Source organism: Cladophialophora bantiana (genome assembly GCF_000835475.1).
Source record: "Cladophialophora bantiana CBS 173.52 unplaced genomic scaffold supercont1.30, whole genome shotgun sequence".
Taxonomy (NCBI): Eukaryota; Fungi; Ascomycota; class Eurotiomycetes; order Chaetothyriales; family Herpotrichiellaceae; genus Cladophialophora; species Cladophialophora bantiana.
The window spans coordinates 53,558-80,897 of record NW_015971604.1 but is presented as its reverse complement, the minus strand read 5'-3'; the positions used below and the strand labels follow the sequence as shown (position 1 = coordinate 80,897).

Sequence of the window (27,340 nt, the reverse complement as noted above, 5' to 3'; positions counted from 1 at the left end):
GTCTGGAGTCGGAATGGAATAAAGATATTCCGGGGTTGGAAACATCCAAACATCCAAACTGCTGGCTGGATGTCTGCCTTGAAGTGCATAGCAGCGCCTAGCAGCTCGCCTAAGGTCGACTCTAGCCAGCGATAGGCCTGGTGGCCCGTTGGACTGGTGGAATCGCAGCCCAAATGAGCCTCAAAACTTCCCGTCCGAGTTTGCGGAAGCAGCAAAGATACAGCCTGCAGACGGTAGCGCCTAGCACCACCAGGGAGGATGATTCTAGTTAACAGTTAGGCCTGGTTCCAGCCTTCGGGGCCACGGGGCAGCGGGCATCCAGGGAAGCAGCCGTCGCCTATAGCCCTTGCGTTTTGAGCCTAGCAGCTCTATTGGCTGCTTCGCTCTCATCCAAGTCTTGCGTTGGCAGAAACAGTCACCAAGCAGTGGCCCCCCAGCCCAGCTAGCCCCCCGCCTACCAACCCGCCCGTGCGCCCCCAAGCCCGCAGCGAGCCTGACCACAATGTCCGACTTGGGAGGCTTGCGGCATACAGACTGCACCCAAAATCTTCGCTGTTGGCTAGTGAAGTGATGCCTCGCAACCCAGATACCGGTTTCTGAGCGTTGACGGCGGAGTCAAGTCCACACCCAAGTCCAACCCCCATCGCCGGCGCACGAGAAGAAAAGAAGAGAATACCCAGTAATAAGAGAGAGACAAAAGGAAAAAAAAGATAGAAGACTTACAACGAGCCTTCGTGGGATAATCTTTTTTCTTTTCTCTCTTCTCTCCTTTGCCTTCTAGCTCCCTGCCTCCTCCATATCTCCATACGTCCCTACCTCCACTTGCCTCCTGCCTCCTGCTTTATACATCCGCACCCAGTTTCGGCTGCTGTAGCGTGCGCCTTGTGGCCTTGCTTAAGCGGTGAACGTCTCTGAACCTTGGGCCACGTTGAACCACTTTTCGAAACCCACCTTAAAGCCATCAAACCCGCTCTCAGCATCCTTGCCTCATCTCAGTTACCATTCCACCTCCTCGTACTTCCTGTGCTCTAGTACCCAGAACCCAAACGAAAAGCGTGGGTCAGACGACGGTCGCCGTGGCCAGTATTGGGATCCATTCGATATACTCGCACCCGTCTCCAGACCACTCAGCTGCGTTGCTGCAGGCCAATAATCCGACACTCGTCCTGCAATCGTCCTTCAAATCACCCACCAAATCCACATTGCGCAGGAAGAATATCCCATTCTCATCCTTGTCGAAACATTGAACGTCTTTGTAGCGCGGGGCGGGCTCACCGGATGCGATATTTTCCAAAACATTAATGCTCTAGTTACTAGGTATCCTTCACCGCCTCACAAAGTTCAAAAGTTCTTCCACCTCCCGAGTCTCCGAAGTATCCCACCTTTCACTGCCACCCTGGTCGCACAGCCCATCACCAATAACGTTCACCAGCTTTCCGAATTCCCACCAAATCCTCCTCCATCTCTGCTGTACCACGTCGCACATCACATATACGCAGCGAACACATACACCTGCTCAATTTCGATGTCCGATTGTCGTTGGTCTAGCTCTCTTCGCTGCTGTGCTGCCCGACTCAGCGGAGGCTGCTGATTCGACTGTGGAGGAGGAGGAGGAGGAGGAGGAGGATTGTGCCCCTCACTAGTATCAGCGTCAAACCGAAGGCAACCTCCACCATAATGGGCATTCGTCCTAGCCATGCAGAACACAATCCGCTGAGACAGTTTGATTCCGAGCCGCATCACCATCATTCCAAACACTCGCTCAGGCTCGGCATGTGGCAGAAAATCCAGCATTTCTTTGCCAAAGATGACGCCACTCACAGCCCGATCGAGTGCTCCGACGACGAGCAGTGGCCTCAGACCTGGGCTGACAGACGGAATTCCGTCAAACAAGATCCCTCAACCAGACCGCTCGCCGTCGGTCTTCCCCGGCAAGCGACATTCCGACGTCAGAATTCAGAAAGGCGAGATCGATTGCTCCCCATCGAGCCTTGTCATGCCGAGAGGAGAGCCGTTTCTTCCACCAGGCACACGTCTATAAGCTTACCCAGACGTCGAGCGACTTCTTCGCCACCCAATTGGGATTCGGCTCGGACCTCTGCACCCGCCGTCACTGGGGCTTCCAGGGCGGATGCCGGAACTGGTGACGCCTATATCGAACCGATTCCACCACCGTCGTTGGATTCGACGCATCCCGACGCGACAGAAGACATCTGGTCTCAAGACGACTACCGACCTCCACGCCCTCCTTCGAGAACTTCTTCTGATGACTCTCACTATCCCCAAATGCCTATAGTCGATGACAAGGCTGAGCTAAGGGACGAACTTGATCACCGATGGATTCTTAACCTTAGCATGCATTTCCGGGATAAGTCGGATCGTGAAAAGTTCTTCGTCACTTATGCACAGACGCCCAACTTTTGGCGGCGGGTGACCATTTCATGTGACTATCGCAATGCTGAGCCGGGATCTTTGGAGATGGACCTCAAGGAACTCCAGTTTCAACGGGATAAGAGCATGCAAATCTATGAGTCAATACGTGATTCCCTCCCCGAGATACAATTCTATGACACCGTTACTAATCTCAAATTGGAAACCACCGACGGTCGTTTACATGTTCACGTGACGGAGGATGTCAACGAGATCATTCCATACCCACCCAAAACTACTCTCTCTCACATACTCAACGATGTAGCGTTCCGTCCTATGCAAATCCGAGAAAGTGAGCTGGCTTTCGATTCACACCTTTCCGGCTTTGTGTATAAGGTTCTACACAAGGGGACAGTCTACATCAAGAAAGAGATCCCAGGACCGGACACGGTCGACGAATTTCTGTATGAAATTAATGCTCTGCATGCACTCCATGATTCTGATCATGTCATCAAGCTTGAAGCTATCGTGCTTGATGACACAGAATCCGTCGTCAAAGGTCTGTTGATTAGCTACGCGGAAAGGGGAGCGATTGTGGATCTACTTTACGACCACAGAGGTGCAATTGCGTGGGATGATCGTAGTAGGTGGGCGGAGCAGGCAGTTCGTGGTCTCAGTGAGATACACGAAGAAGGTTACGTTCAAGGCGATTTCACGCTTTCCAACATCGTCGTCGACGGCGAGGGAAATGCCAAGATCATCGACATCAACCGGAGAGGCTGCCCAGTTGGGTGGGAGCCTCCTGAGATTGCCAACAAGATTGCCAGCAATCAGCGAATTTCCATGTATATTGGCGAGAAATCGGACATCTATCAACTCGGGATGACTTTGTGGGCTTTGGCCATGGATGACGACGAGCCTGAACGCCATGTACCACCCCTGAGTGTTGAAGAATTCCCATCCGACGTCCCCAAGTGGTATCAAGATATTGTTCGGATCTGCTTGTCCGCCCGTCCGAGGGATCGATTATCTGCTAAAGAATTAGTGGATTTGTTCCCGTCGAGAATACCCAGCTCCTCCGAAAAGATTCCGCCGCGTCAGCAGCCTGCCTTGAAATTGCGAACGATGAAGAAATACATCGACCCGGCTGACGCGGTTGAGCGGGATGATATTTTGCGGTTGGGTTCAAACATACAGGAGTACGAGGCCCCTCCATACTCTCCAGAGAGCTCACGGGATGACTATACATTCACATATCCGAAGTCGTCCAACTACGAGTTTGAGAGTGAGACCTCCGGCTACGACCGACCCAGGGGTAGACGACCACCTACCAACTATGCGCATCTTGGAAAGAACGAGAGACATCACTGGGAATCTGAGGATGAGCGGCCGACCCCAACCGAGGATTTGGAACCGAACATCGTAGCCATATCTCCGGGAATGGATCGAGAATTTGACGAGCTCGAACTGGATGGTCATCCTTACTTGATTTCCCGCCGGACTTTCAATGACGAAGAACTGAAGATTTTAGAGGGTCCTACACAAGGGGAGAGTGACTTTGAGGACCAAGAACCCCCACAGGAGAAGGGTGCGGCTGAGGCGGCTGGGGCGTCTGAGGCAATTGGACCCGCAGACATTCTTCACCCTCTACCAGTCCGACGCCCTTCGCTTCTTGCGGCAACCTCTGCGACTTCTGAAAGTACACCTCGAAATAGCCAGGATCTCCTTGCTCCTTTGGCTCAGTGTTGGCCCGAACAGTCTGGCTGTCTAGAAAGTTCGACCGGAAAGTTGGAGCACGCCTCTAGGAACTCAGAGGACACGATGGAGAATCTGGAAAATACAATAGAGGAAAACCTGAATAATGAGCCGAAGTTGGGTGACGTAACCGAGAAGCCAGGGAACGAGACTGAGTATGCCGAGGACGAAACGGAATATCTCCAGAATCCCGCCGAGAATCTGGAGATAGGGCCCAACGATCCAGCGGATTCAACGGAAGACCTGGAGACTTTAATGGAGACACTGGTGAGCTCGACAGAGAATATTCAGAAGGTACCTGAGCAAGTGGATAACGCACCCGAGAATATAGCGAATGCGCCGGAGAATATTCAAAAGACACTGGAGAAAGTAGGCAACGTCCCTGAGAATCCAACGGACTCGACGGAGAATGTTCAGAAGGCGCCCGAGCACACAACAGAGACCAGTAGGAGGGCGCATGAACCCATGAACACCGCCCCTAAGAAACCGGAAAACACAACAGAGGCTATTCTGCGGAAGCCCGAGCCTATGAACAACCCCCTTCAGAATCTGGACAACACCACGGAAACTATTCAGCGGGCGCCCGAGCTAGCAAACAATTGCCTTCAGAATCCGGACTACACAACAGAGACTGCCCAGATGATGCTCGAAAAGGTAGAGGACGTGCCTGAGAGTGTGGAGAGCACCATTGGGAATTTCGAGAACGCGACTGATTTCCGAGGTCGAAACAGCGACTATATGACTCCTGATAAAGAGAGTGATGCCTTACGTGTCAAGGATAGTTCGGACTCTGTGACACCTACCGATGGGGATACTGTACCTCAGAAAATCACCGACCAATCTCCAAGGACGGCAACAAGCGAACCTGCGAGTCCTCCTACCACGGACACTGCCTATGGTGAACCCCTTGATGCCCTTGGTGACGATATCTGCTTTTCTCTTATGTCGCGAGCCACCGAGAAGCAACAACTGCCACCAAGATCGGACAAGATACCTGAGATTGAGGAAAGTTCGCGGGCCGCTAATGACCCTCGGCTTGCCAACAAGACTCTCGATCTCCGTGAAATTCACGAATCAGCCCTTCCGTTCGCAGATATCGGTAACGGTGATTGTACGATGAGGGAAACAGCCCTCTCTGCTTCGTTAGGAGATTCAGCAGGGAAAGACAGAGTGAACACTCTACCATTATGGAACGAGCCGTTAGCCGAGGCTGAACTGGGTGACATGGGACAAACAGCAGGGCCGAACGAGTAACAGCACGTGGACTGAACCCGCTCGAGGAAAAAGCTCCTGGCCATTCGGAGGCTCCCAAGCCCGAAAAAGGTTATATCCTAGCCCAGGCGAGAGTCAGACCTTCAGAAGTTCTTCGTTAGAAATACCTCAAGCAGGCCCGATGTTTGCATACGCTGTTAGCAGTCCACTGTTGCAACGATTGGTCGAAATGCCTGATCGGGTTCGGAATATTTGAGCCTCATGACGCAAATTTAAAACGAAAAACTTGACTGCTGAAAGCAGACTCAATTTATGGGGTGATTTGGCAGCTATTTGACCACTTTTCTTTCAATAGATCGGCGGACTAATATGAATGCACCTATACGCAAATGAATCACGGCAGGTCTATCGACCTCGGATGACGACGACACGAAATGTTCCCACAGCTGAGGCTGAATTCATGGGTAGGTTATGGTTATGAGGATATCTTTCGGCTCTTTGATGCGCAACGCAGCCCAAGGACGCATGTTATCATCACGGCAGGTGATGAGTTCACAAATGATTGGAAGTGCATTCGAACTAAGAAGGATTGGGAGTTTTGCTTTTACTTTGTCGGGTTTATGTACAGTGCAACGGGCGGCGTCAATCGGGAAATTGGAAAGGATCATGGTTGCGAAACCAAATCAACTCCACGGCGAGCAAGCGCTCGACCAGACGAACGAGAGCGTCGTGTCACAGGGCGAATTGACCTGTTTCGATTCACTGTATCGCGCGACACTGCCGATGCCGAACAAGCAATCAGGGAAAGCTAGATGTTTTTCGGGAGTCGCTTCTCTGCCACGGTCTCGAATGTCTGAAGGTTATGAGGTGTTTGCAGATTTCAAACTTCCGTCCTACTTGTGAGGTGAGACAGAACTCACGATATTATAACCTATGATATGATCATGAATAGCATGCGCAACCTGAGCTTAACTCAAGAAGTCGTTGATCCAGGCCGTCATGTATTTTCACCCCCTCGCATCAAGCAGAGCTACCGTCCCCACCAATCTTCCATGCTGTGATCAAATCCAGATTCCTCCCGATAAACACGATCTTCCCTTCTCCTGCAGTCACTTGGTCGTCGCTCAAATTCTTAGCCCCTTTGGCACTATCAATCTTCCACTTCGGCACCTCAATGATCTCAAAAATCTCCCTCACACCCTGCACAACCCTAGTGCTCCCATCCGTACACCTTACTAGCCCCTTTGTTCTATGGATTTCGTACTTTCGCTCGCTTCCCACCTGCAACTCCTCGGCGTCCCAGAGCAGTGTCTCCAACCAGCCTGAGAGGAGGTGAAGCTTTTGTGGATCAAAAGGAGGTAAGGCGAACGTAGCTGTGGAGAGCGTCGGGTCGAGGTGGGAGTGGCCTTTGGAGGCGAAGTCGGGCATTGCGTTAGTCTCGGTGTTGGATGTACTAGAGTGGGAGGGGAAGGTCGAGTACGCCTTCAAGTCTAGGATAGTACCGCTGAGGTTGGTGACGCGAGAATGTGTTGTCGGGACGATGCGAACCAGGCCGTTGATGGAAGCGATTCGGGCTTCAACTGCTGAAAGCCGGATTGGAGAGACAAGGTCTGTTTTATTGAGGAGTATTACATCCGCATGGGAGATTTGGAGGTGAGCAGTTGTGAGCTGGGGCATGTGGTGGTCATGGCGATCATGACGATCATGGGACTCGGATTGTGGCAACTCTTCGGGGGCCGGCTCATCGAGACTCTTGAGGATATTCTTCGCATCAACAACCGTGACGATGCCATCGAGGTAAATACTACTGCCTAGGCCTTCGTCGAGCCAAAACATGGGCGCAATATTCCCGGGATCTGCAACACCCGTAGTCTCGAGGAGGATGTAATCAAAGTCATTCTGTCGTTCAACCAGAGTCTCCAACGCTGCGACTCCAGAGTCTTTGACGCTGCAGCAGATACACCCATTGGCCAGAGGAATCCATTCTGTTGTGGCCTGATGGTTCTGATTGACGGTTAGGGATTTCTCGATATCCGTCGTATTTCCGAATTCTGCCTACGTCGAAAGGATATTAGAAATTAACGTTGATCATTGGACATCAAGAATGAATGATATGGAAGCAATTGATAAGAGGGCTCTAGGAGAAGTGGGTGTACCGTTACGTGCCGTTTAAAATAACTGCAATTTTCTTGCCGTGTTCTGCTGTCAAGATATAGTTGAGCAACGTTGTCTTCCCTGCGCCTAGGTAGCCTGCGAGTGCTCCTGTCAGTTCATGCAGCGACAAGTATTTGCCGGAGGGCAGTCCTACCTGTTATGATGGTGATAGGCACCTTTCTCTTAGACTCATCTCCCACAGTGCCGGTGGCATTGCCATCCACAGAGACTTCGACGAGGTCCGGTATTTCTTCGTCATCCATTCTTACTGGTAGTCACTAAGGTGGTGCCGAGTCCTGCAGAAATAAACCCTCTTCGGCTAAAGTGAGAGACTGAGGCGATGTTGGAATCGAAATGTAAATACATCCTCCTCCTCGACATCTACTATGGCCACGTCCGTTGAATCACATCCACGTCATGCACAGAGGAATATCAACCAACGTTCACGATAGTCAAGTTTAAGGTTTAGCGTCCGGCTGTTTGTCGATCTCGCAACCTTGTATTCAGAGAAGGCAACTCATCCGAATCCTACTCGCCTGTTCCCACGAAGTCGAGTGCCAGTTCGCCTGGCTATCAAGCTGTTCCACTGCGCCTGCACCTCGCCTGCCACCTGCACAAGGCATCAAACTACCCCGAAGCGGAACTCCCTTCCTCTGATCAACACATGAGTTCTCACGATTGGGCTATGTATGCCACAGTACTCTAGAACAACCAAGAGCACGGAAGTTAGCGCCCTCCTGCGACAACGCGACCAATCTGGTCTCCTCTTATTGCGCATGGATCGGCGTCTACGCAGAGCTGCTTAGATTGTGAGGACCATAGGACCATGAAAGGGAACTAGCAATCTTTTCTCTAGGACGAACGGCAATATACGGCGAGAGGGGAACCCTTTCCACGGATTGAAGAGGCGACCACTTTGCCGTTTGAGCGCCTTTTTCAGCGCGAGAACGAGTTGATCGTCGACAGACACAATTTCGCCCTCCACATACACAATGACTGCTGTTACGCCCTCGAGATCTGGCGTCTCGCCATCCAGCTCCCCTCGCTTGCCGTCTCCTCCACCTATCCCAGAAGTTCAATTCGGCCCCAAAAGCCCTGGTGTTGATCTCTCCAAAGAACTGTCGCTTGAAGCGACTTCAAAACCAGATGAAGGGGCAGCAAGGAGGATTAGACCCGGAACAAAAGCTGCAGACATGGCTCTTGGTCCTCCCCTGGTTCCGTTGAGCCAGCTTGACTCGCCATTTCAACTTCAAGAACACCTTAAATCCCTCTACGCTCACCTCACTCACACGCCAGAATCTACGCACACCATTCCCATCACGAAAGAATCTGCTCTACAACTCGCAACACCCCCACAAATTAACGACAACGAGTTCGTGGACAGGAACCTATGGCTGTACGAACTATGTCGATTTCTCACTCAGAAAGCTAATATCGTTTCGATTTTCCTGATGAACGATAATCCGCCCTGTTCTTCTCAGACATGTCCTGAAATGCGTGCTAGTGAATGGCAGTATCTCTGCGCCGTGCATGAGCCGCCGAAATCATGCTGCGCGATCGACTATTGCAACCATACTCTCGATTGGGCTGCGAACGTTCTGACGAGTCCGAAGCATTTCCCTTCGCGGTTAGCTTTAGGCTCGGAGGCAGGCAATGTCATTCAAAGTATGAGACAACTGACTAATATCTTCCGACGAGTGTATCGCATATTCGCACATGCTTGGTTTCAACATCGTGATGTCTTTTGGTCTGTCGAAGCTACTTATGGTCTGTACATGCTGTTCAAAGTCGTCTGTGACGAGTACCATCTCATCCCAGAGGACAGCTATACGATTCCAACCGAAGCTGAAGGAGTCCACGAAGCCACTACTGACCGCGAAGGTGGTCTACGCCCGCAAATACTGCATAAGGACAATGCATCGAGTTCGATGTTGGACGAGTCGTCCAGTGGATCCTCGTCAGTAGACACTACTACCCCAACAGCCCCGACGACAGTCAGCACGGGTGCAACAACCCGGAGACACAAACACACCCCTAGCACTGGGAGCCATGTTGCCACCATCGCCGAGGGCCAAGAAGAGGAAGAAGAGCGTCCGAAAAGCTGTATAGCAGCGACGAAAAATCTACCGCAGCCACCTCAACTTCAAGAGATACCCAAGGCCATCACAATGCCAGGAGGAGACGGAGCATCCCTAGATAGGGATGACCGAGGAAAGGACAGGAACAATGACGCTTCCCCAGAACGTCTCTTAACTAGACTTGACATTACCTCTACCGTACTAAAATACGAGCCTCGCGCTCCGGAGGATCCCACACCTACAGGCACAGCAGAGGATATCGATCCATTGTCCGTGCACATGAATTCGCAGAATCTAGAGTCACCATCTACGACACTAGATGGAGATGTCGGTCCAAGGACTATCAACAGCGTCGCCTACGTGAACGAGAAGGATGGGTCAATGAGAGTGGAAACCCCCATAGAGCAGACAACTAGACCGTTTGACGATGAAGAAGGCGGGCAAAAAATTACGTCCCCTTCCGGTGGATCGATAAGGACGGGCGGAAGCGACGTCCTCAAGGCAATATTAGGGCATATTCATGACCTGGATGACGACTATTCAATCGACTCTGTGAGGCATGGTCAAGCCGGGGACAGTGGAGCAGCTGTTCAGGCGAGAGAGGTGAATGCTATGGGGGATTCAGAGAATAGTGACGATAAAAGTGTCCAGGATAATGAGGACATGAGTCCAATCAGGACGGAGCCGCCCTCACTGATTGGGCCTGAGGACGAGGCTCCCAAGGGGGATGAAGGTGGAGATGAAGCCGAGACAGAAAATGGAGAGCACGGGCCTCGACGTGATGGGGTGAAAATCTCAGTGGAGGAGACCACAGACGATCTTGAGCCTAATGCGCAGCAGGCGGAAGACAACCAAGCCGAACAGGGAGAGACGGAGGGGAGCAAGGATGGCTTCGGCGGCTTCGTGCTTGAAAGCTGAGTCCCAGAAGGAAGGCGGCTGGTAATCCTTTGTATGAATACGGAGTACAACATGGACAAAGTCGGATCAGCCTTGTTCGACATTTTTAGCTGGGGCAAACGTTAGCTTGGATCATGGGTAAACGAAATGCCGTGTTGAACACATCCAGGACGAATGAAGACGCCAGAGCACTTGGTATCTTCGGCTGGAACGGAGAGCAGACAAGGGACTGATAAACAATCGCTCAACGTCTACAACGCACTCAAGATGTTAGAAGGCATTTTTTGTTGAACATAGCTATTGTATCATGGAGAGGCTACGTTAACGTTCCATGGTCCGCGCCCGATGTCCTCCCTGAGCGATTCTGTTCAACTAGTCCCAGGAGCTCGTGTAGCCATGTTGTTGTAGCATGCACGCCGCACGGCATTCCATTCCTATACATGAGGTATTATCTTATACGCGGAGCCGTTATCCACTTCATGCCACGAACTCACGGCCTTGGAAAACTCCTGTCGCGTCGACCTTTTTGATCACTGCCCTGCATTTCCGCCAGGAGCAAAATTCATTGAAGCTGAATGCAGTAAACGTGTCCTGGCCCTGAAGTTTTCATTCTCCTTAACTACCGCCTGCATATCCGTGTCTCAACTTTGCCATCCGCGGCTCGATTAAGGGATGCCATTGCGCGAAAAACGTTATTGCTGTATGGTCAGACGAAGTCAGCGAACAGCGTCGTGAGAATGGATGTGTAGCACAAAAACATCCACTGTGCGCCGTGCCTTTCTCATACGAAGTTTTGGAGACGGCGGCGCTCAGAGCTTGCTGTCAGTGATAGACATAAGGCCACGATACTGGCGAGCAGGAAAAGTGCAACGAACAACATGGTACATACCCCACATGATGTAGCAACTTGCAAAGCTTAGAATGAGGGTGCTCCTCCAAATCCTAGGGCAACCAAGGTCAGAATCAGACGTCCAGACAATTTGAAGCTTTGTTGCCAGTAGTCGAAACGCTTATGGTAGCTTTCCCTCCGTATGTTTGTCAACTTGACAGGGAGACGAGGAGAACGGCTATTGTGTAGAAAGAGATACGGGACATACGTCTGATTTTCACCCTTGGGACTCAAGAACCACGCTGCGGCGCTGAGGGCGACGATGGCGACCAGACCGATTAGAATCGACCACCTGTCGTAATAAAAGACAGTAGGTTAGTTCGAATGTGACTTCGTCTATTCAGCCGGGGGCTATTTCAGCAGTTGGAGGCGCGAGAGCAGAACAAGTCGAGACATGGGGTGAGGTGAAGTGAAAGCTCGGACTGAAGGAAGAGAGGAACACGTATTCGGCGATCAATCAAGACATCCAGCCTTAAGCGTCGGTGGACTGCCATGTTGCGCCAACGAAACCACCACCGTTTGATGTGACGTCGTCCAAGATGTAGATTTTACCACTCCTTGATGACTAGTAATCAACTCGCGTCTCTTTTGTTGAGCCTGGTATTCCGTCGTCATGCATGGAGATATTGGTCCTTAGAGCTTGACTCGCTGGAACGAAAGGAGTAGTAGAGTGGAGGGTGCGAGGACGAATGAATTCCGAGGTCGTAGAGTCTGTGTATACGATGTGAACATACCCGTTTGCCATCTTGTATGACCTCCCTTATTAGCTTGGATTAAGCAGTCGATCGTCCGCCGCGGTCACAGGAAGCTGCGATTTCACTGGGGCCGCTCGAGAGGGCTGCAACGACTGCGGAAGGTTGGCGAGAGGCTCTGTTGAGGAGGCACTGTTCTTCGAGACGCTATGTGATCCGTCGACTTAAGCGGTGGGGAAGACTGTCTCTGCAGGCAGTCGCTGAATACTTCTGGTTGCAAGAGTTGGACGAGAGGCGCAATCGAGTGGGAGACAGCTTCGAGACGAGGGAGGCAAGCAGGGAAGTTGGCTCAAAATCGGTCAATCTTCGGCAAACACTAGAGAGGGAAGTGACAGCATCGCCTTTGGCATCAATATCTACGAGAACAACGCCAGCAACAAACGACATTTGGTATGCGGATCTAAGTTGAACCACGTTCCCTCCGTCCCATTCATCCCATTGCTGGGAAAACAGTAGTAGGCGAAACAAAATACAAAGCACAGGAGCTGGAGACTATGGCGCCCCATCAAGCACCCTCTCTGCTCTTGCGATAGTTGCTTTCCTGCTCGACCTGGAGCTGATCAATCTCTGGCGCCAACTCTGACAAGATTTCATATGCTTTCTTATGATATTCGAGCTGCGCGGCAATCAAGTCCGCCAGGTTACGGAGTGGTTCGGGCGTGTCCAGAACCTGCTAAAGTGTTAGTTCTGTCGTAGTGTTAACTATTCAGATATGGCGTAGACTCACATTCTTCATTACGCCTTGAGCTTCCTCCACCTGTGAGACAAAATCGTCTTCTTTGGCCTCAATCTCAGCTCGAGCGTCTTCGCTCATGGCTGTCTCATCATCCGGATTCATGCCACGACCCTGAATTTGACTTTTCTTGGATGTCTTGGTGCTGTCTAACAACAGCCGACTGTTCTCGACGGCCTTCCTGGCCTTGGTCGCGAATTGAATGTTTGTGTTCAGTGTGGTACTCCATCCGGCAAGAAATCGGGACTGGATGGCCTGGTCCTGCGCCAATCGAGCCTCGCCCACTTTCTCTTCCGCAAGGGCATATTTCTCCAAGGCATTGGCTAGTGGATCTTCGCCCGTTCCAGAAGTGTTAGATTGCTTGAGGAGCTGGGAACTTGCCAGTGAGGCACGGGCAATGGCATGATTGAACGTCTTCGGTTGGGGCTTTGCAGAAGGGGGAGCAGTAAAGGCGGTTGCCGCTTCGGACGCGTTGTGAGCTTTGGAGAGGAGCGTCACTTTCTCCGAAATGCTGCGACCGAGATCCCCAAAGGATTCACGGATGTTTGGGGGGTAGTCATAGGCTTCATTCTGGTATTGCTTGCTGGACCGGCTGTCAACAGAGATCGTAGGGTTTGATTAGAGGAGTCATACGTTACGTCAAGCAGCTTCTGGTGGACTTGCTTCAGGGCATCGACTCGCTTCTCCAGCTCGATATAGTCTGCGGGTAATTGTGTCTGAAAGGCTCGGGGTCAGTGAAGTCCGGTGAAATGTACAATGTTGTTGTCGTCGTCACAAACCTTGTCGTCGGCATTTCCGAACTGCTCCTTGAGATACTGTTGACTTCGTTGCCAGGAAGGAGTAACTGTGGAATTGAATGCCGAACTGCACAGCAAACCACAGTCAGTGTGATTTCTAGGATGAGCAATTTGGTCTGAGATCAATCGCCAGGGGGCGCACCTGATGTTCTTGCCAAATGCAGAAAACTTGTCCATGATTGTAGCAGTCTGCTCGAGATCACGCAGAGGCCAATGGAAAGAGACCCAAGAGAAGTGTGCAGTTTTGGGAATCGAGGGTAATAGACTGAGTCAGTGCAAGTGATTTGTTTTGTAGAGGAGGGATGGATGGGCTCGATGGGAAGCAGTCTGACATCGGCCAAACGGGCGCCGGGGGTGTGGGGGAATTGCTGTTCACATGTTGCGGTAACCTGTTCGCCTGGCCCTACACACAAGGTTCATAGCCAGGGGCTCAACGCCGGTCTCTATGACCAGATTTCTTCAAGTTTAGGGTCTATCAATAGGGGTTTTTGGTGAAACTTCAGGGTAATGCATCCTAATTCATGTCTATCAGATCAACGTCGGAATCCTCCCATCCACAACCTCGCTAGTCCACATAGGAGATTCGTCCAAATCTGCTTAATCATGCCGTCATGTTTTCGAATCGTCGGCGTTCAATCCCTTTACATTGTACGAGTGTAGCGGAGTGATATCAAATGTTTGTCGCAGACATGTCGATCCTAGCTTAGCACAAAGATTGGTCCTGGCATGTAAAATGATCTCACGTCTCCTTTGGACGGCCCATCACCTAAAAAGCATATTGTGCGCGCTTCCTGGAGAAGCTTTTCAGGTCAGAGTGGCCATCATGGCCTTGATGATTGCCGGACTGGGAGCAGCCGAGCGCGAGCGACCTGTCCAATGCCGGTCAATCAGGAATACTTGTTCATTTGACGATCAACGACATCCTACCTCTCCGATCCTTCTTGACCTCGAGAACCTCATCGCCACGTCTCTCAATGATAACTTCTCCCCGAGGCGATGGGGTTCTGTCACGGACACGCTCGATCTTGACGACCTCTCCACCGTCACGCTCATATCGTCTCTCGCGTCTCAGTTCTCGTCTTTCAGCTTCCAGTCTGCGGATTTCCTCCTTGATATCACGCTCGCTGCGGTGTGGTTTGCGGTCCACCACCAGTGCAAGTGGACCCACATGAACTGAGTTGGAATCTTCAACTTCTTCGCGGGTGATTCTCCGCTCAATGATCGTTTCATCGCTCACAGACGAGCCTCGACGGTGCGTGGTATGAGATCGGTGCGTTCGTGCGGGAGAGACTTCCTTGATTACTTCCTTCTTTTCTACAAGTGTCTCTTTGAAAACTTCAGGGGAAGATCCGCGGCGCGACCGTCGTCGAGACCGTGAGCGGTGGGATTTTGGAGACGGAGACCGAACCGAGAGGCCATCCCAATCGCGGACGGAACGGGGTGCTTCCGCAAGGGGCACAGTCTTGATCTCCTCTCTTTTCTCTGTCTTTTCAATGACCACTTCACCTCCATGCATGCTAGGCGCTCGGATGCTCGGGGCCACAGTAGGAGGAGCTTCAATGAGGCGAGTCGTTGTAACTGTAATTCTCAGAAACACGGTCCCCGGACGAGTGGCTACAAAACTCACCCTCTCTTTCTCGATATTCCTTGCTTTTGGTGAAGATCTCATCAATATTCTCCGGACCTAACGCCTTTTCAATGATAATAGTTCGTTCATCCTGCAGCAGTTAGCTCGCGGATCTTTCAAGACAATTAAATATTCTTACCTCTTCATAATAGGGATAGCCGAGATCAAACAGCACTTTAGTGTGAACCAGTCTTTTGGGCATGCGAGTCTTCCCTCGACGTGGATATGGCTTCTCTTCGATGATCTCCTCCTTGCGCTCTTCAATGATCTCTTCCTCCCTCACCGTCCGGCGCTCTGGGGAAGGACTGCTGTTTCTTCTTCTCCGTGTGACCCATTCGCGCTCACGGTACTCCCTGAAACCATCATCGCCGTAATAGTCCGGGTCTTGCACACGGATATCCTCATAAAATTTCTCGTCATATCGAGGATACCGTCTGGGTGAAGCCGCCCGGATAGGTATCAACTCCCGGGGAGGAGGTCCTCGTTGAGGTCGATGCCCGTCGTCATAGTCATCATAACGCCTGGCTGGCTGGCGGTCAAAGGTGTCTAAGCTGGACTGACGGCGGATGATGCCCGGTCGTGGGACAGGATCCGGTCTGGGTGGTCGCTCGGGGGCATAGGGGACTACCTGGCCCCGTTGTGCTCGTGGATCATAGTAGTCTGTTTCCTCAAAATACTTGCGCTCCGAGGTGCCGCGAGGGCCGTAGCGGTCTTCTTCATAGTATCTCTGGTCCTCGTAGACCGGAGCCCTGCGAGGCGGGTAATCGGCATATGGAGGGCGTTGGTCAATGACCGGTGGAGCCGGGGCGCGGACTTCTCGCTCACGAACAAAGCGCTCGGCATCCCACCTCTGGGGAGTAGCATCGCGGTATGGAAGATTGCCATCAGAGTAGCGAGGGTCACCACGATATCTTGACATGGTTGCTGTGTGGATCTGTCCGGATGGAAAGGATCTGAACGTCGATCCTTGACGAGAGGCAATCGAGGGGAGTGAGATGAGCGGACAAGAAGGTAGGGCCAGCCCACTTCCAAATTTTTTCCCCTCGTAAGATGGTTGAGCAGGTGAAGAGAACTGTACTGTCGAAAGGCAAGTGACGATCAATATGAAGAGTCTTAGAGGAGGAGGAGGAGGAGCGGCAGCAAGCAGCAGGATTGTGACGATCACGCTACTCAGAACGCATGGGGGTAAAGAGTGGCAGTGAGTTGGGCTGCTGATGACGTCGCCCACACTGTCACTAATTGATTGGGCACCGATTGTGCTGGGCGAAGCAAAACCCCCAAGCCTCCTCGGCCCTTTTTCGCCTAGAGAACCAATTCTGATGGCTCCATCAAATCTTGGGCAGTATTTCCAGACTCATCTTATCTGCTTGGTACTTTATAGAAGAAAGACACTGGCGTGAATGGCGGGGCCTTACTGGGTAGAGGCGGCGTCTACGCACTACCTGAAGCCTTGGGCTCGTTCCGAATTACCTCGTAGAACGGACCAGAAATCCCCTGGTTAACCTTCAAGGAAACGTTGTACTTGTAGGCTGCAATGATAGCTGCTCGATGGAAATCTTGAACTTTGATTTGGGATGTACAGAGTACAAATCCAAGGATATCAAGATATCGATTTGCTCTGAACTTATCGCGCTGTGGGGTATCCCATGCCGAATGATGCTTCGTGAAGTGTTTTGCAATACCTTGGGGGCACCTGATCTCCCGAGCCCGGAGCAATGAGAAGGTACGCCTTCTCTTGATTCCATGCCGCACGTCCATGCTCATAATCACCTCTCGCGCCATGTCGCTCGCCCTCCCTCGAACGCCTTCGTATTGTTATGAATCGTAAGTACATACCAAGTTTAGGATAAACACACTCAGTTCTCCTTTCCATTTGTGCCAGTCGCAGCCGTAGCAGTTCCACTTCCTGTTAGTTTGGCGGCTTGAACAGCACTCATTTTGTGTGCCCACCCTGGTGCAGGCTGTGGCCTTCGTACGGTTCGAATCTCATCGGTTGAAATACCCGGCACACGAATATTGTATTGGCGCTCGAGGACGATTTGAATGTCGCGCAGTTCTAGACTTGACGAGCCGCGGAGCTTTGCAAGCTTACACGCCGATGAGACAAGTTCGTCAACGAAATCGTCGGCAATTGATAGAAAGATCTGGGTAGTGTTAGCATACACTATCTGACTTGGGGACAACTACAGCTTACTTCTTCTGCTTCAGGGTCGAGCTGCTCGTCTGGGCCCGGGCCGCAAACCTCGCGCACCAATTCGTTCAATTTCTTTTTGGATAGAATTCGCCCATCTTCGCTCGACTCCAGTACATACCCAGGCAATGCGGTGATGGCGGGTTGCGCCAGCTGACCAGGCAGTCCCACCCCGGCGCCACCGGTCAAAGTTGGTCGAGATGGAGGCATTGCCACGGGTTTAGGCTCGGGAACTTGCAAATTTTTGGTAATATTGGGTGTAGCCGTCTTGATGCCGTTGATGCTAGTGTTGAGTGGATGAGGATGAACGCCCGCAGACGCAGCTTGTTGTAAAGAAGGTATAGCTTGACCTTGGTGCGATGTTGGGCGAGAGGCTGCAGATATATCTCCCTGGCCAGCTTGGGGGAACTGCGTCTGGGTCCCGGTGATGGGCGTATGTTGAGTGACTGCACCGATGCTTTGACCGATTTGCGGTGCAGGTGCAGTCGGGCTGCCTGCTTGTGCGGCGCTTGCTTGGCTACGTGCGGCCGAAACAGCACTGCTGATGGAATGGGCAGTAGGGGCTTGAATACCAGGCTGCATATGGGGTGCGACAGGAGTTTCTGCTCCCTCACCAACTGGTACGCCTTGTTTTGAGAACTGGTGTTGAGGCTGCGCGGCTCGAAATTGTTCCTGCTGCTCATTGAATTTCTTCATAAATGAGGTGCTCTCATTGACCGCCCGGTCGCACTGCGCAATCTTATTGTTGTAGACTTCCGTTTCGTTTGCAGTCAACGGATTCCCTGCTGCTTGGCGCTGCTGAGCCTGTCGCTGAAATTCGGCCTTCTTCTGCTTGGCAACTTGCAGTCTTTGCAATGCTTGACCCAGCCTGGCCTTTGCCTCGCGTAACCACACTTCGGCAGGTTCACTCCCCTTTGTCATTGCCGGCGGGTAATAAAAGTGCTGCTCGTTTACTTTGCGTTGGATCTCAGGCAAGAGCTGACTGAATTGTACAGCGCTGCCTCCGCCCTGACCTTGTGCCGCGGCGGCTTGTGGTTGAGCAGGTTGGCCCGTCCCCCTTGGTGCTTGTCCTTGCCCCTGTCCCTGTGCTTGTGTTTGTACTTGTGTCTGCGCCTGTACCGAAGCCTGTTGTTGAGCTGCGTGTTGTTGAGCCATCTGCTTTCGCTGCTGCCACTGCTTCATGCCCGCCATGAGTTGGCTCGAGGTTTTGACAAGGTTTGTGTATGCCTCAGTGTATTTGGGATCTGTTTGAGGCGTGGTGTTCAGAATCTCCCAGAATCTCCTCACACCTTGTTCGAACTGCTGTTTCTGGGTCGGATTAAGCTGAGGCAGTCTCTGAACTTGCTCAGGCCGAATCAGGGACGCCTGCTGCTGCGGCGCAGGCTGGGTGGGTCGATTCTGCGCCGCGCCATCCATGTTGACAAAAGCAGGCCGACAGAGGGAAGGGAGGCAGGCGACCCAAAAGAGACGTGCAATCTAGATGATAGTTGCTAGCTTGATTGAGCTTGCGGCGAGAATAATGCCAGAGTATGAGTCGGGGAAAGTAATATCACTTCATCTGCGTTGCGAAATAATCCATCTCGCCCACATTGAATGAAGAAATGGACTGTGGATGGAAGAAACACCGACAGATTCTGACAAAGGCAGGGGAAAAAAAAAAGGTGGTAAATCGTCGACCTGAGTTGAGTAGGAGTACGGTCAACCATGGTATATCGATGAGGTGGAACGGAAGGCCTCCTCTTGCTTCGAACGGACAAGCATTTCACCTTAGCGCAGCCAGCCTTGTGGGGAGTACGGTGGAGTATGTAGCCGCTCTGTTGCGCATATTTCACATATTTCGCACTGCCACAATGTACGGGTTGACAAAGTTTGCCATTATTCAAATGAAGTCTACTGCGCATTAGTGTCTGGGATATTTTATAGGTATAGGAACAATTATTCATACGGAGGAACGACTACCTCTACTTCCCTAGAATTCACAGACCACGGGCGAATCAATATGCACAATTTTTCATTTCCCATGTCCTCATGAAATCGTACACATAATCTTGACCTCCTCAACACCAGCCTCCAACATCCTCAGCCCATACATTCCCGCTATACGTTCCATGACCTTTAATCTCTCCCTAATGTCTCTGAAGTTTACCGTGGCAACCCACTCTCCACCGCATGAACAATGATCAGCAAATACACTGTCGTCACCCTGCAAAACACTGCACTTCTTGCATTTAATATCCTGCGTCTGCCAAGCCAATAACATTGCGTGAATCTTCGCAATGAGTCTCTCCTCAAGGACGATTTTGTTGTACTCTGTCCCGCAACTATTGCAGGTCCAAGGCTTGTTGTTTGCCTCTCCATTTTCGTTTGCATTAGGTAGAATATCCTCGTCACGGCACAGGTCCAGATCCCTAGTCATGGTACAGGTGTCGCAGACAAGATTCTCGAAGCGTAGACTCGCGCTGGGGTTTTCGAATCGGGCCTCCTTCCCAAACTCGCGGACGTCAAATAGGGCGAGGAGCTCTTTGCGGAGAAGCCGCGCCTCAAGCTGGAGAGGTTTCGACAAAGAGATGATCTGCATGAGCGATTTAACTAGCTCGAGGACTGGATCGTGAGGATGACGCAAGTCGCTCGATTCTAGAGTGCCACCTGGCAAAGAGGGGAATGTCCAGTCGCTGGCCAATTCGGGGTGTAATAGTTCCTCCCGTTGACGACGGATTAAGCTCGTGATTTGTCTCTTCAGTGGCTTGGAGAACTGGTCTTGGAGGACGGTTGTAACCTCGGTGCTGGTGGGATCTTCTGTCAGATTGATGAACGGAGAGGCTATTTGGGTAGGCCGAATCGTGGACGATATGCTCTCAGATGAGCTTGGTGGCCTTTTCAGGTTCTGTAGCAACTCGATGAAAGTAATGACCCAGTCGTCAAAAACAGGTTGCAAAGGCAGCGGGAGGAACTGTGAAATCTGCCAGTGCACAACAGTCTCGAGACTAAAGTGATTGGTGTCCTCTGTAATCGCGGAGGTGCCTTTACCGCCGTAGTTGTATGGGTCATACCAAAGCAGGATATCCCAGTAGTCTTTGACCTCGAGTCCAAGGAAATGGAACAGCGGCTTTTGCCGGATCGACTTGAGAATGTACTGGGAATATGCATATGCGTTTTCGACATCTTGTTTCGACGTTTGCAGAAGTAACCGTGTCGGGCTCGCGAAAACAACATGTGATCCCACTCGTCGGAAGTCGGTGATGAGCTGCTGCAGCGCCTTCTTCGACATCATCTGCACATAGTAGTGCAGATGTCGGTCGTAAAGACAGGAAGCAGTGGCTTCGACCCATCGGACTAAATGTTGAACCATTACGTCTGCGAGTCGATGACCGCGACAGGCCTCAGCCCACCACGACTTGACCATACCCTGGAGTACTTCAAGTGCTGCTTGAGCAAATCCCCCATTCGACTTGATCGTATTGGAGTTGAGCTGATTTTCTTCGTCTACCGTCGGGCTAAAGCTGACGGATCCTGTAGAGTCTTCATGATCGTTGATGATGGATGAGGTTAATATAGTGTTGATTGCCAGATTCTGCACCGATACATCGACGCAGACAGATGTGTAGGCCCCCGGGTTGTTAATTGAGGGCATCTCAATTATTTCGGTCAGTGGACCCAAAATATCATCACGCTCATGCCCAGCATGGTCTGGGCGAGCTTGATCAGACCACCACAAAACGACGTTGCTCCTCTTCAACCTCCGTGCATAGGCCAAATCGATGAGAAACCGAGGATCGTCCCTCTCAAGGTTGCATAGAGGTACATCGCCGTATCGAGCAAGCTCAATCAGATGCGCCAACCAGCCGGAAATGTTGAAATAGCGAGAGATCAAGTTCTTGATGGCATGACCCTGCCAAGCCAAGGAAGGGAGATCTATGTCAGATTGCTCTGCTGGCAGAGAGATGACGGGGTAATCCCTAACGGATCGGATATCGTGCGTCAAATTCTTGTGCACAGTTGTCTGGAGCAGAAGTATTGTTGGTTTCACCTCGTCCGACCGCCACTTCTTCAGTATATCCGCCAGCTCAAGGTGTGCCTTTCTTTTTGTTGTCACCTGCGAAATCTTGAAACTTACGCTAGGTTGATATTCAAAGATGGTTTGCATCAGGGCTTCACCTTGGACTTTTTGGCGATATTGTTCGGCATATATCTTGTCGGCATTAGGGAGCTGAGTGTCACGGCTTCGACTCATAAGAATGATATGCGCCTCAAGCTTAGTGGTTGAGAAGAGCGCGAATACATTCCGGTCACCGGCAACAAGGTGATACAAGTAGATATATCCCAGGGAGCTTGCGTCTTCTAGATATGTCGACTGTGCATCACTCCTGAGTAGCGCTGATAAATCAAAGCCTTGTTCAAGGCCCTTCCCAAGGACACCTTTCTGACTCTCGTCGACAGAACACATATTGCCCAGTTTCAGTAGAGCTCGCATAAAAAGCGGCAATTGACGCTCATAGACGCCTTCAACACTGGGATGGTTGCACAATAAGGATACCGACTCTTCTTCTCGCAAGTACGTGTCTTCAGGCATCGTTAATTGAAACAAGTGGACTGATGGATGGCCATTCGGCAGCACATGGTTGACCTTTTCGACATCACAGCCTGGTATATCCACATTGGGAAGCTCTTCGCCTTTAAGGTTAAGATACAGTATGCGAGGAACTTTGATGTTCAAGGAGTGAATCTTTTTCCCGATGATCACAAACGCTGTTACTTCGCCAGGGCAATCTCCTTGGCGTAATTGCAGAACATGCCAGGTATTGGTGTACATCATTTCCGCTTGGTTGCGGAAGAAGCTGCTGATGGAGTCTGTAGCTACGTTTGGTCTTTCTCCAAACAGTTGCCGTCGTCGCGCCCTGGCTTGCTTTTGTAACTTCCATTTCCTTTTCTGGTGCTCCAGCCAGCCTCGATAGTCGTTGTCAATCGGCGGAGCATTATGATGGAAAGACGCAAGAGGATCAATAAGGGCACATTTCGTTGATTCGGAGGACTTTCGTTTTGCAGGTTTGGTGACTTGCGTCTGAGGCTTGATTTCAGTGCTTAGGGCGTCTTCGATGTCTCCACCAGCAGGAAGATGATCCTCCATGAGATTGACGGAGCGCTCAGTAAGGGGTCTCTTCTGGAGAAGATCCGTCATCTTCTTCTGCTTGAACCTGTCGTCCTTTGCGGTAATTCGCTTTTGCAACCAATCTGGATGTGCAACACGCGGCACAGGGTTCCTGATCTTCTGCAAAGCAGCAGGGATTGTGATGAGCTTCTGGATGACAGAGCCGAGGCGCTCCAGGTAATAGTCCCAGTCGATCACGGCTCTGGGATCCATATCCGCTGGGTCCTCCCTGAGCCACTTTCGCAAGAAGAAACGTTTGACACCGTCATCCGCTGAAAATATCGCAACGGGAATGGCTCGGTCTGTGACTGGGGTATTTCTGGGTTTTGCTGAAATGATATACTTGCAATTCAGTCCTTTGTCTTTGATCATCTGGTCCCCCAGGAACTCTGCCAGTCGCTTCGCGGTTGTAATTGACGTCGATTTCTGGCCTCCATATTCGTCGAGAGTCTTGGTCATGCTCTTATTTTCGCAAATCAAATCAATCAGTTCTTCATCAGCAAGAGTCGATCCATGTGAATGCAGGACGTCAAGCCAGCGGTTTGCGACGCGAGCCACTGCTCCGTATGTTTCCGCCAGAGTGCTGCCTTCTAGAAAGAACCTGAAAATCTGAGTCTGGAAAATTTTGATGAGCTTCAACTCGCCTCGGCGCTTGACCTCAAACCCCTTTAATTCGGCGAGACTTCCGTCGTGGTTGAACACTGCATATCGCTTCTTCAAATTCTTGTCTTCTTCCTTCGAGGTTGGGAGGATCATCGCTTTGTAAGGGCCGTCAACCTCAAAGAAGATCGAATTGTCGCTGTGTATTTCATATTTGAACGTGGCCGGGTCCACCAGACTCTGGTATTGATGATTTGTAAACCGTGCGTGGACTAGGTGGTTGAGCATCACGCAAGGATAAGAAATGGCCATTTTCTTTCCATTTTTCAACGTGAAAACAACATTCTCCGGGAAAGTCGCTGGAAGCATACACCAAATTCCATCGGTGTCTAGCTCCAACGGTCGGCCGATTCGTTCCACAAGCTCCCGGGCCATCTGAATTATGTGCGCCCCAGTGAGACAAGTAACACCGGCCATTTCCATAGAGTACCATCTGGATCCCTTTCGCATGACGTAGCCATAGAAAGAATTGAGAATGACCTTGTGTGCAAGCTGTAAAGAGTCGTAGAGAACGATCATTTTCTTAGCTTCTTCAATCTCCAGAGCTGGTGCACCGGATGATTTCAATGCTTCTGTCTTACCCTTCCAGACCTTTTGCTTCCCTTTGAAGTCATAACGCCTATCTCGAAAGTCGCGGACAGTGTCGACATAAAAGGGATTCTCCCTTTGGCAGATGATTGCTTCCCGTTCGATAGTTTTTGAATCGTGGATCTTGTGGTAGATCTTCCTTGAATATTCTTGGAGCCTTTTTCGCACCATTGCTGCTTGCTCATCCAGACTCAATTCTTGGAAAGTTCGTCTGGGTGCTTTGGGACCTTTGCCCGGAAAGGTCTCATTCGCTACCGCTCTGCGTATCATATTATATTCGTCTCTCTTGGTAGGCAAGAACTCGCCCCTCCATGCCCACGGCAATCGTCGGTCACATGTCTTACCAGGTCGATTGAAGTCGCAAGCGGCACAATCTGATTCGGCAATCATAGAATCAGGCTGAAGGCGATTTGTAGTCATGATGTTGGGATACATGGATGCAACGTCCAAGTGGTAAATCAGAGGACGCTCATTTCTGTTGGGTGTATTCTTCAGGTCCTCCAACTTTTCAACAATTTGTGCTCGAATATCTTGATAATTTGTAACTTCGTCCAGTGATTTCTTTTCTTCAACAGTAATACAAAATTTCAGAGCTGCATCGAGATCGTGCACAAGCTCGTCGATCGCGGTTGTATCGATGGCGAAATTGACAGGAATGTCCGCACGAAAAACACCAGCCTCAATACTCTCCACGTGTCCGCCAACGTACGTTTCGGACTCAAGAAGATGGCCTTCCCAGAAAGCTTCTCTCGGTTCTTTGTGTTTGTTCGGCAGCACAATGTTTTTCTGGTACGCCTGGACCATCAACAACATCTCGCACAAAGTGCCCGTGCCTTTTCGTAAAGTATCATCCGGATTGAGTGGAATAATTGTACAGAGTGAAAAAATGAAGGGATGGATGTACTTCATGTAGAGATAATACGTCGCAACAGCATCAGAGACGGAGTACTCTGCAAGAATTTGAGGATGTTCGCTTGCGTAAGGGGTCATCAGTTCCGGATCGAGCTCATCGGGATCATAGCCTAGCTTGGCGACCGTGACAGCTTTCAGACCTCGACTGCCTTGAGGCAGGTAACTGTCTCTGTTGACCCATGAGAAGCAATCCATGTGGACGCAGTAGTTACTCTGGTAGATATCTTCGCTGTTCTTACGGAATCCGATTTCAGCGTACATGTCGATACCATTGACGCCTGCTCTCGCTTCAACAAACGGCCAGTCGAAAAAGTCTCCGTTATATGTCGCGATGACGGTAGGTCGAGCTGCCTTGATGTGAGAGAAAAACCGTTCAATGCAGGCACGTTCGTTTGGCTCGTTAAAAATGAGAAATGGCCCTTCATATTCCGCCTTTGGGGTATAGTCGAAGTCGGCAATGTCCTCCGAAACGATTTCTCTGTTGGTTATGAGGAAGCCTTGCCCATCAATCATGTAAGAGATCATCATGATCTGATCAATGACCGAATCTGGAAATTTCAAGGGCAGTTTCGTCGTTTCAATATCAAATGCAAGGACAACCGGATCAGCGCGCTGTAAACGCTCCTCCAGACAAGTTAGAGAGACTGAGCCGTGTTTAGCCTCGACCGCATACCATTTTCCAATGCGGATGTCCTTGTCGATGGTAACACGAACATGATAGGGAACGTCGTATTCTCGGATGTCGACAATGTAGTCGCTGGCGTCTGCAATTCCATTCGGTCGGGCATCGGTCGCCTGGTCTTCGTCATACACGTCAAAGCCTGCTGCTGCACTAGCAACCTCTGCATATGTGTCCATGGCATTTACCTTCTCTTTGTTCTTCTCTGCAATAGGCAACAGCACCTTGCGGACTGCGAGCAGGTCTGAGACATTCACAAATTTGAGTTGAAGGAATGTTCTTTTGTATCCAAGGAGGTGGTTCGGCATCTGGAGGTCTTCTTTGGTTATGCGGTTGATTGACTTGACAAGTCCTTCAAACATCCTTTTGCACCACTCCTCGACTTCGCTCTCGCGTCCACGCTTCACTGCTAATAAGAAGTATGGGTCATATTCAACCGTCGCCTTGAAGTTTTCGCCGTCTTCTCCGATAAAGTAGAAGTCCACCCCCGCACGACCGCCCGGTACTCGTGGATCTTCAATCGAGGTGCTGTGCATGTTGTATAGCCAACCCACCCTTCTCTTGCCCGAATCATACCTGGGGAGGCCCATGGCGTCGTCGATGCTGTTGGCCAGCCGCGTTGCTTGAATCTTTTCATCTTGAGAGGTTCCTTCGGTGGTGCGCAGTGAGGAGGAGTCAATTGTCTTCGTTTTTTGTTTGCGTGAGGCATCCCTTCCGAGTCTCAAATTGGAGCCATAGCGCGAAGGCATTCGGACAGGCATTGTGGAACGAGAGAGGAGATATGTCGGATTATCCTTGCCATAGGCAGTATTTAAAACATTTAGTCGTAGCAAATGCCTGGTTGTCAACGCCGAGGGAGCTAGAGTTCAAAGGCCGAGTGTATTGTGAATTTGCGCGTCGCAAATACCAAATATTAGACGTCTTGAAGATCGCGCAAAGGTGTGTTTTAATTAAGACGCGCAAGACGCGACGTGTATAGGGCGGATCGCTTAGTCGCGAGACGCCGGTTAATTTTCTCCACGCAATCTTTCTCCGCAGCTTTTCTCAATCACCATACACACACCACAACTGGCTTTCATAATGGCGGATGATACGCGGCAACCTGACACGCCTCCCACAGATGAGCAACCTCAGTCAGAAGGCCGTCCCTTCAGGCGACCGAAATCCAAGCACGACTTCCCAAAAACCCAGGCTGGGAAGATGTGGGAGATGCTGGGTAATCCTGCGGAACCTGCAAACACCTTGGCCGGAGGAACCTACAATTCCGCAGGTGGCAAACCTCCCGAGGTGACCTGGAGGGATGCCTTCAATTTCTCGTACGAAGGGAAAGGCCCTTCTTGGTATCAGGTACCATGCGCACGAGATGCATTACTTGTCGGGATAGCTTCCGGAGGCGCAGTAGGAGGTTTAAGATTTATACTCAGAGGTTCTTGAACCGCCCGTCTTTGAAAAATTGAACCTTTAGGGTCTGACTTAATGCTAGGACTGTCCTCCATGTTGATCACTACCAACCTGGCAGTCGCTGGATTTGCTCTCTCGGCCTCCGGAATGTACTACTGGTGTGATCAAAGACGGCGTGAGGAGGCAAGAGGCATGGCAATGGCTGTTCAAGGCATGAGGATGCTGCATGAGAAAAAAGCCCGCGAGAAGGCTGCCGAGGATGCTGCACGGGCAGCGGCGGCAGAAATCGAAGAGCAGGAACAGAAACGGAGAGGGCAATGGTATAAATTTTGGTAATGCTATTGTTGTCTTAAGAATCATTTGCTTGCATCGTACGGTGTTGAAGGACCAGAGGCTGGAAGGGATTATTACCACCGCCGCATACGCGTGTCTTATGGCCGGCAATGATGTTTGTTTCGTGGTCGGGAGGTCAGAGAAAATTGCGCCCTATTTGATTTGG

General features: G+C 51.0%; 9 protein-coding genes across 9 annotated transcripts; 4 read left to right on the top strand and 5 right to left on the bottom strand.

Annotated features, from left to right (window-relative positions):
* Positions 1-1,677: 1,677 nt before the first annotated feature.
* On the top strand, positions 1,678-5,379 carry Z519_12487 (uncharacterized protein; the record flags this gene model as incomplete). Its single annotated transcript, XM_016770193.1, has 1 exon — positions 1,678-5,379. The coding sequence occupies one exon, from the start codon at positions 1,678-1,680 to the stop codon at positions 5,377-5,379; it is 3,702 nt and encodes a 1,233-aa protein (XP_016613535.1).
* Positions 5,380-6,357: 978 nt separating this feature from the next.
* On the bottom strand, positions 6,358-7,754 carry Z519_12486 (uncharacterized protein; the record flags this gene model as incomplete). Its single annotated transcript, XM_016770192.1, has 3 exons — positions 6,358-7,392; positions 7,517-7,587; positions 7,646-7,754. 3 exons carry the CDS (start codon positions 7,752-7,754, stop codon positions 6,358-6,360), a joined length of 1,215 nt encoding a protein of 404 aa, XP_016613534.1.
* A 729-nt stretch (positions 7,755-8,483) lies between these two features.
* Positions 8,484-10,487, top strand: Z519_12485 (uncharacterized protein; the record flags this gene model as incomplete). The annotated part of the gene is made up of 1 exon (XM_016770191.1): positions 8,484-10,487. The coding sequence occupies one exon, from the start codon at positions 8,484-8,486 to the stop codon at positions 10,485-10,487; it is 2,004 nt and encodes a 667-aa protein (XP_016613533.1).
* A 2,125-nt stretch (positions 10,488-12,612) lies between these two features.
* On the bottom strand, positions 12,613-13,814 carry Z519_12484 (uncharacterized protein; the record flags this gene model as incomplete). Its single annotated transcript, XM_016770190.1, has 5 exons — positions 12,613-12,777; positions 12,835-13,423; positions 13,474-13,556; positions 13,620-13,704; positions 13,780-13,814. The coding sequence occupies 5 exons, from the start codon at positions 13,812-13,814 to the stop codon at positions 12,613-12,615; spliced, it is 957 nt and encodes a 318-aa protein (XP_016613532.1).
* A 724-nt stretch (positions 13,815-14,538) lies between these two features.
* On the bottom strand, positions 14,539-16,183 carry Z519_12483 (uncharacterized protein; the record flags this gene model as incomplete). Its single annotated transcript, XM_016770189.1, has 3 exons — positions 14,539-15,215; positions 15,265-15,355; positions 15,404-16,183. 3 exons carry the CDS (start codon positions 16,181-16,183, stop codon positions 14,539-14,541), a joined length of 1,548 nt encoding a protein of 515 aa, XP_016613531.1.
* A 937-nt stretch (positions 16,184-17,120) lies between these two features.
* On the bottom strand, positions 17,121-18,871 carry Z519_12482 (uncharacterized protein; the record flags this gene model as incomplete). The annotated part of the gene is made up of 2 exons (XM_016770188.1): positions 17,121-17,408; positions 17,459-18,871. The coding sequence occupies 2 exons, from the start codon at positions 18,869-18,871 to the stop codon at positions 17,121-17,123; spliced, it is 1,701 nt and encodes a 566-aa protein (XP_016613530.1).
* A 610-nt stretch (positions 18,872-19,481) lies between these two features.
* Z519_12481 (uncharacterized protein) lies at positions 19,482-26,201 on the bottom strand (the record flags this gene model as incomplete). Its single annotated transcript, XM_016770187.1, has 1 exon — positions 19,482-26,201. The coding sequence occupies one exon, from the start codon at positions 26,199-26,201 to the stop codon at positions 19,482-19,484; it is 6,720 nt and encodes a 2,239-aa protein (XP_016613529.1).
* A 319-nt stretch (positions 26,202-26,520) lies between these two features.
* On the top strand, positions 26,521-26,874 carry Z519_12480 (uncharacterized protein; the record flags this gene model as incomplete). The annotated part of the gene is made up of 1 exon (XM_016770186.1): positions 26,521-26,874. One exon carries the CDS (start codon positions 26,521-26,523, stop codon positions 26,872-26,874), a length of 354 nt encoding a protein of 117 aa, XP_016613528.1.
* Positions 26,875-26,934: 60 nt separating this feature from the next.
* Z519_12479 (uncharacterized protein) lies at positions 26,935-27,177 on the top strand (the record flags this gene model as incomplete). The annotated part of the gene is made up of 1 exon (XM_016770185.1): positions 26,935-27,177. One exon carries the CDS (start codon positions 26,935-26,937, stop codon positions 27,175-27,177), a length of 243 nt encoding a protein of 80 aa, XP_016613527.1.
* Positions 27,178-27,340: the final 163 nt, after the last annotated feature.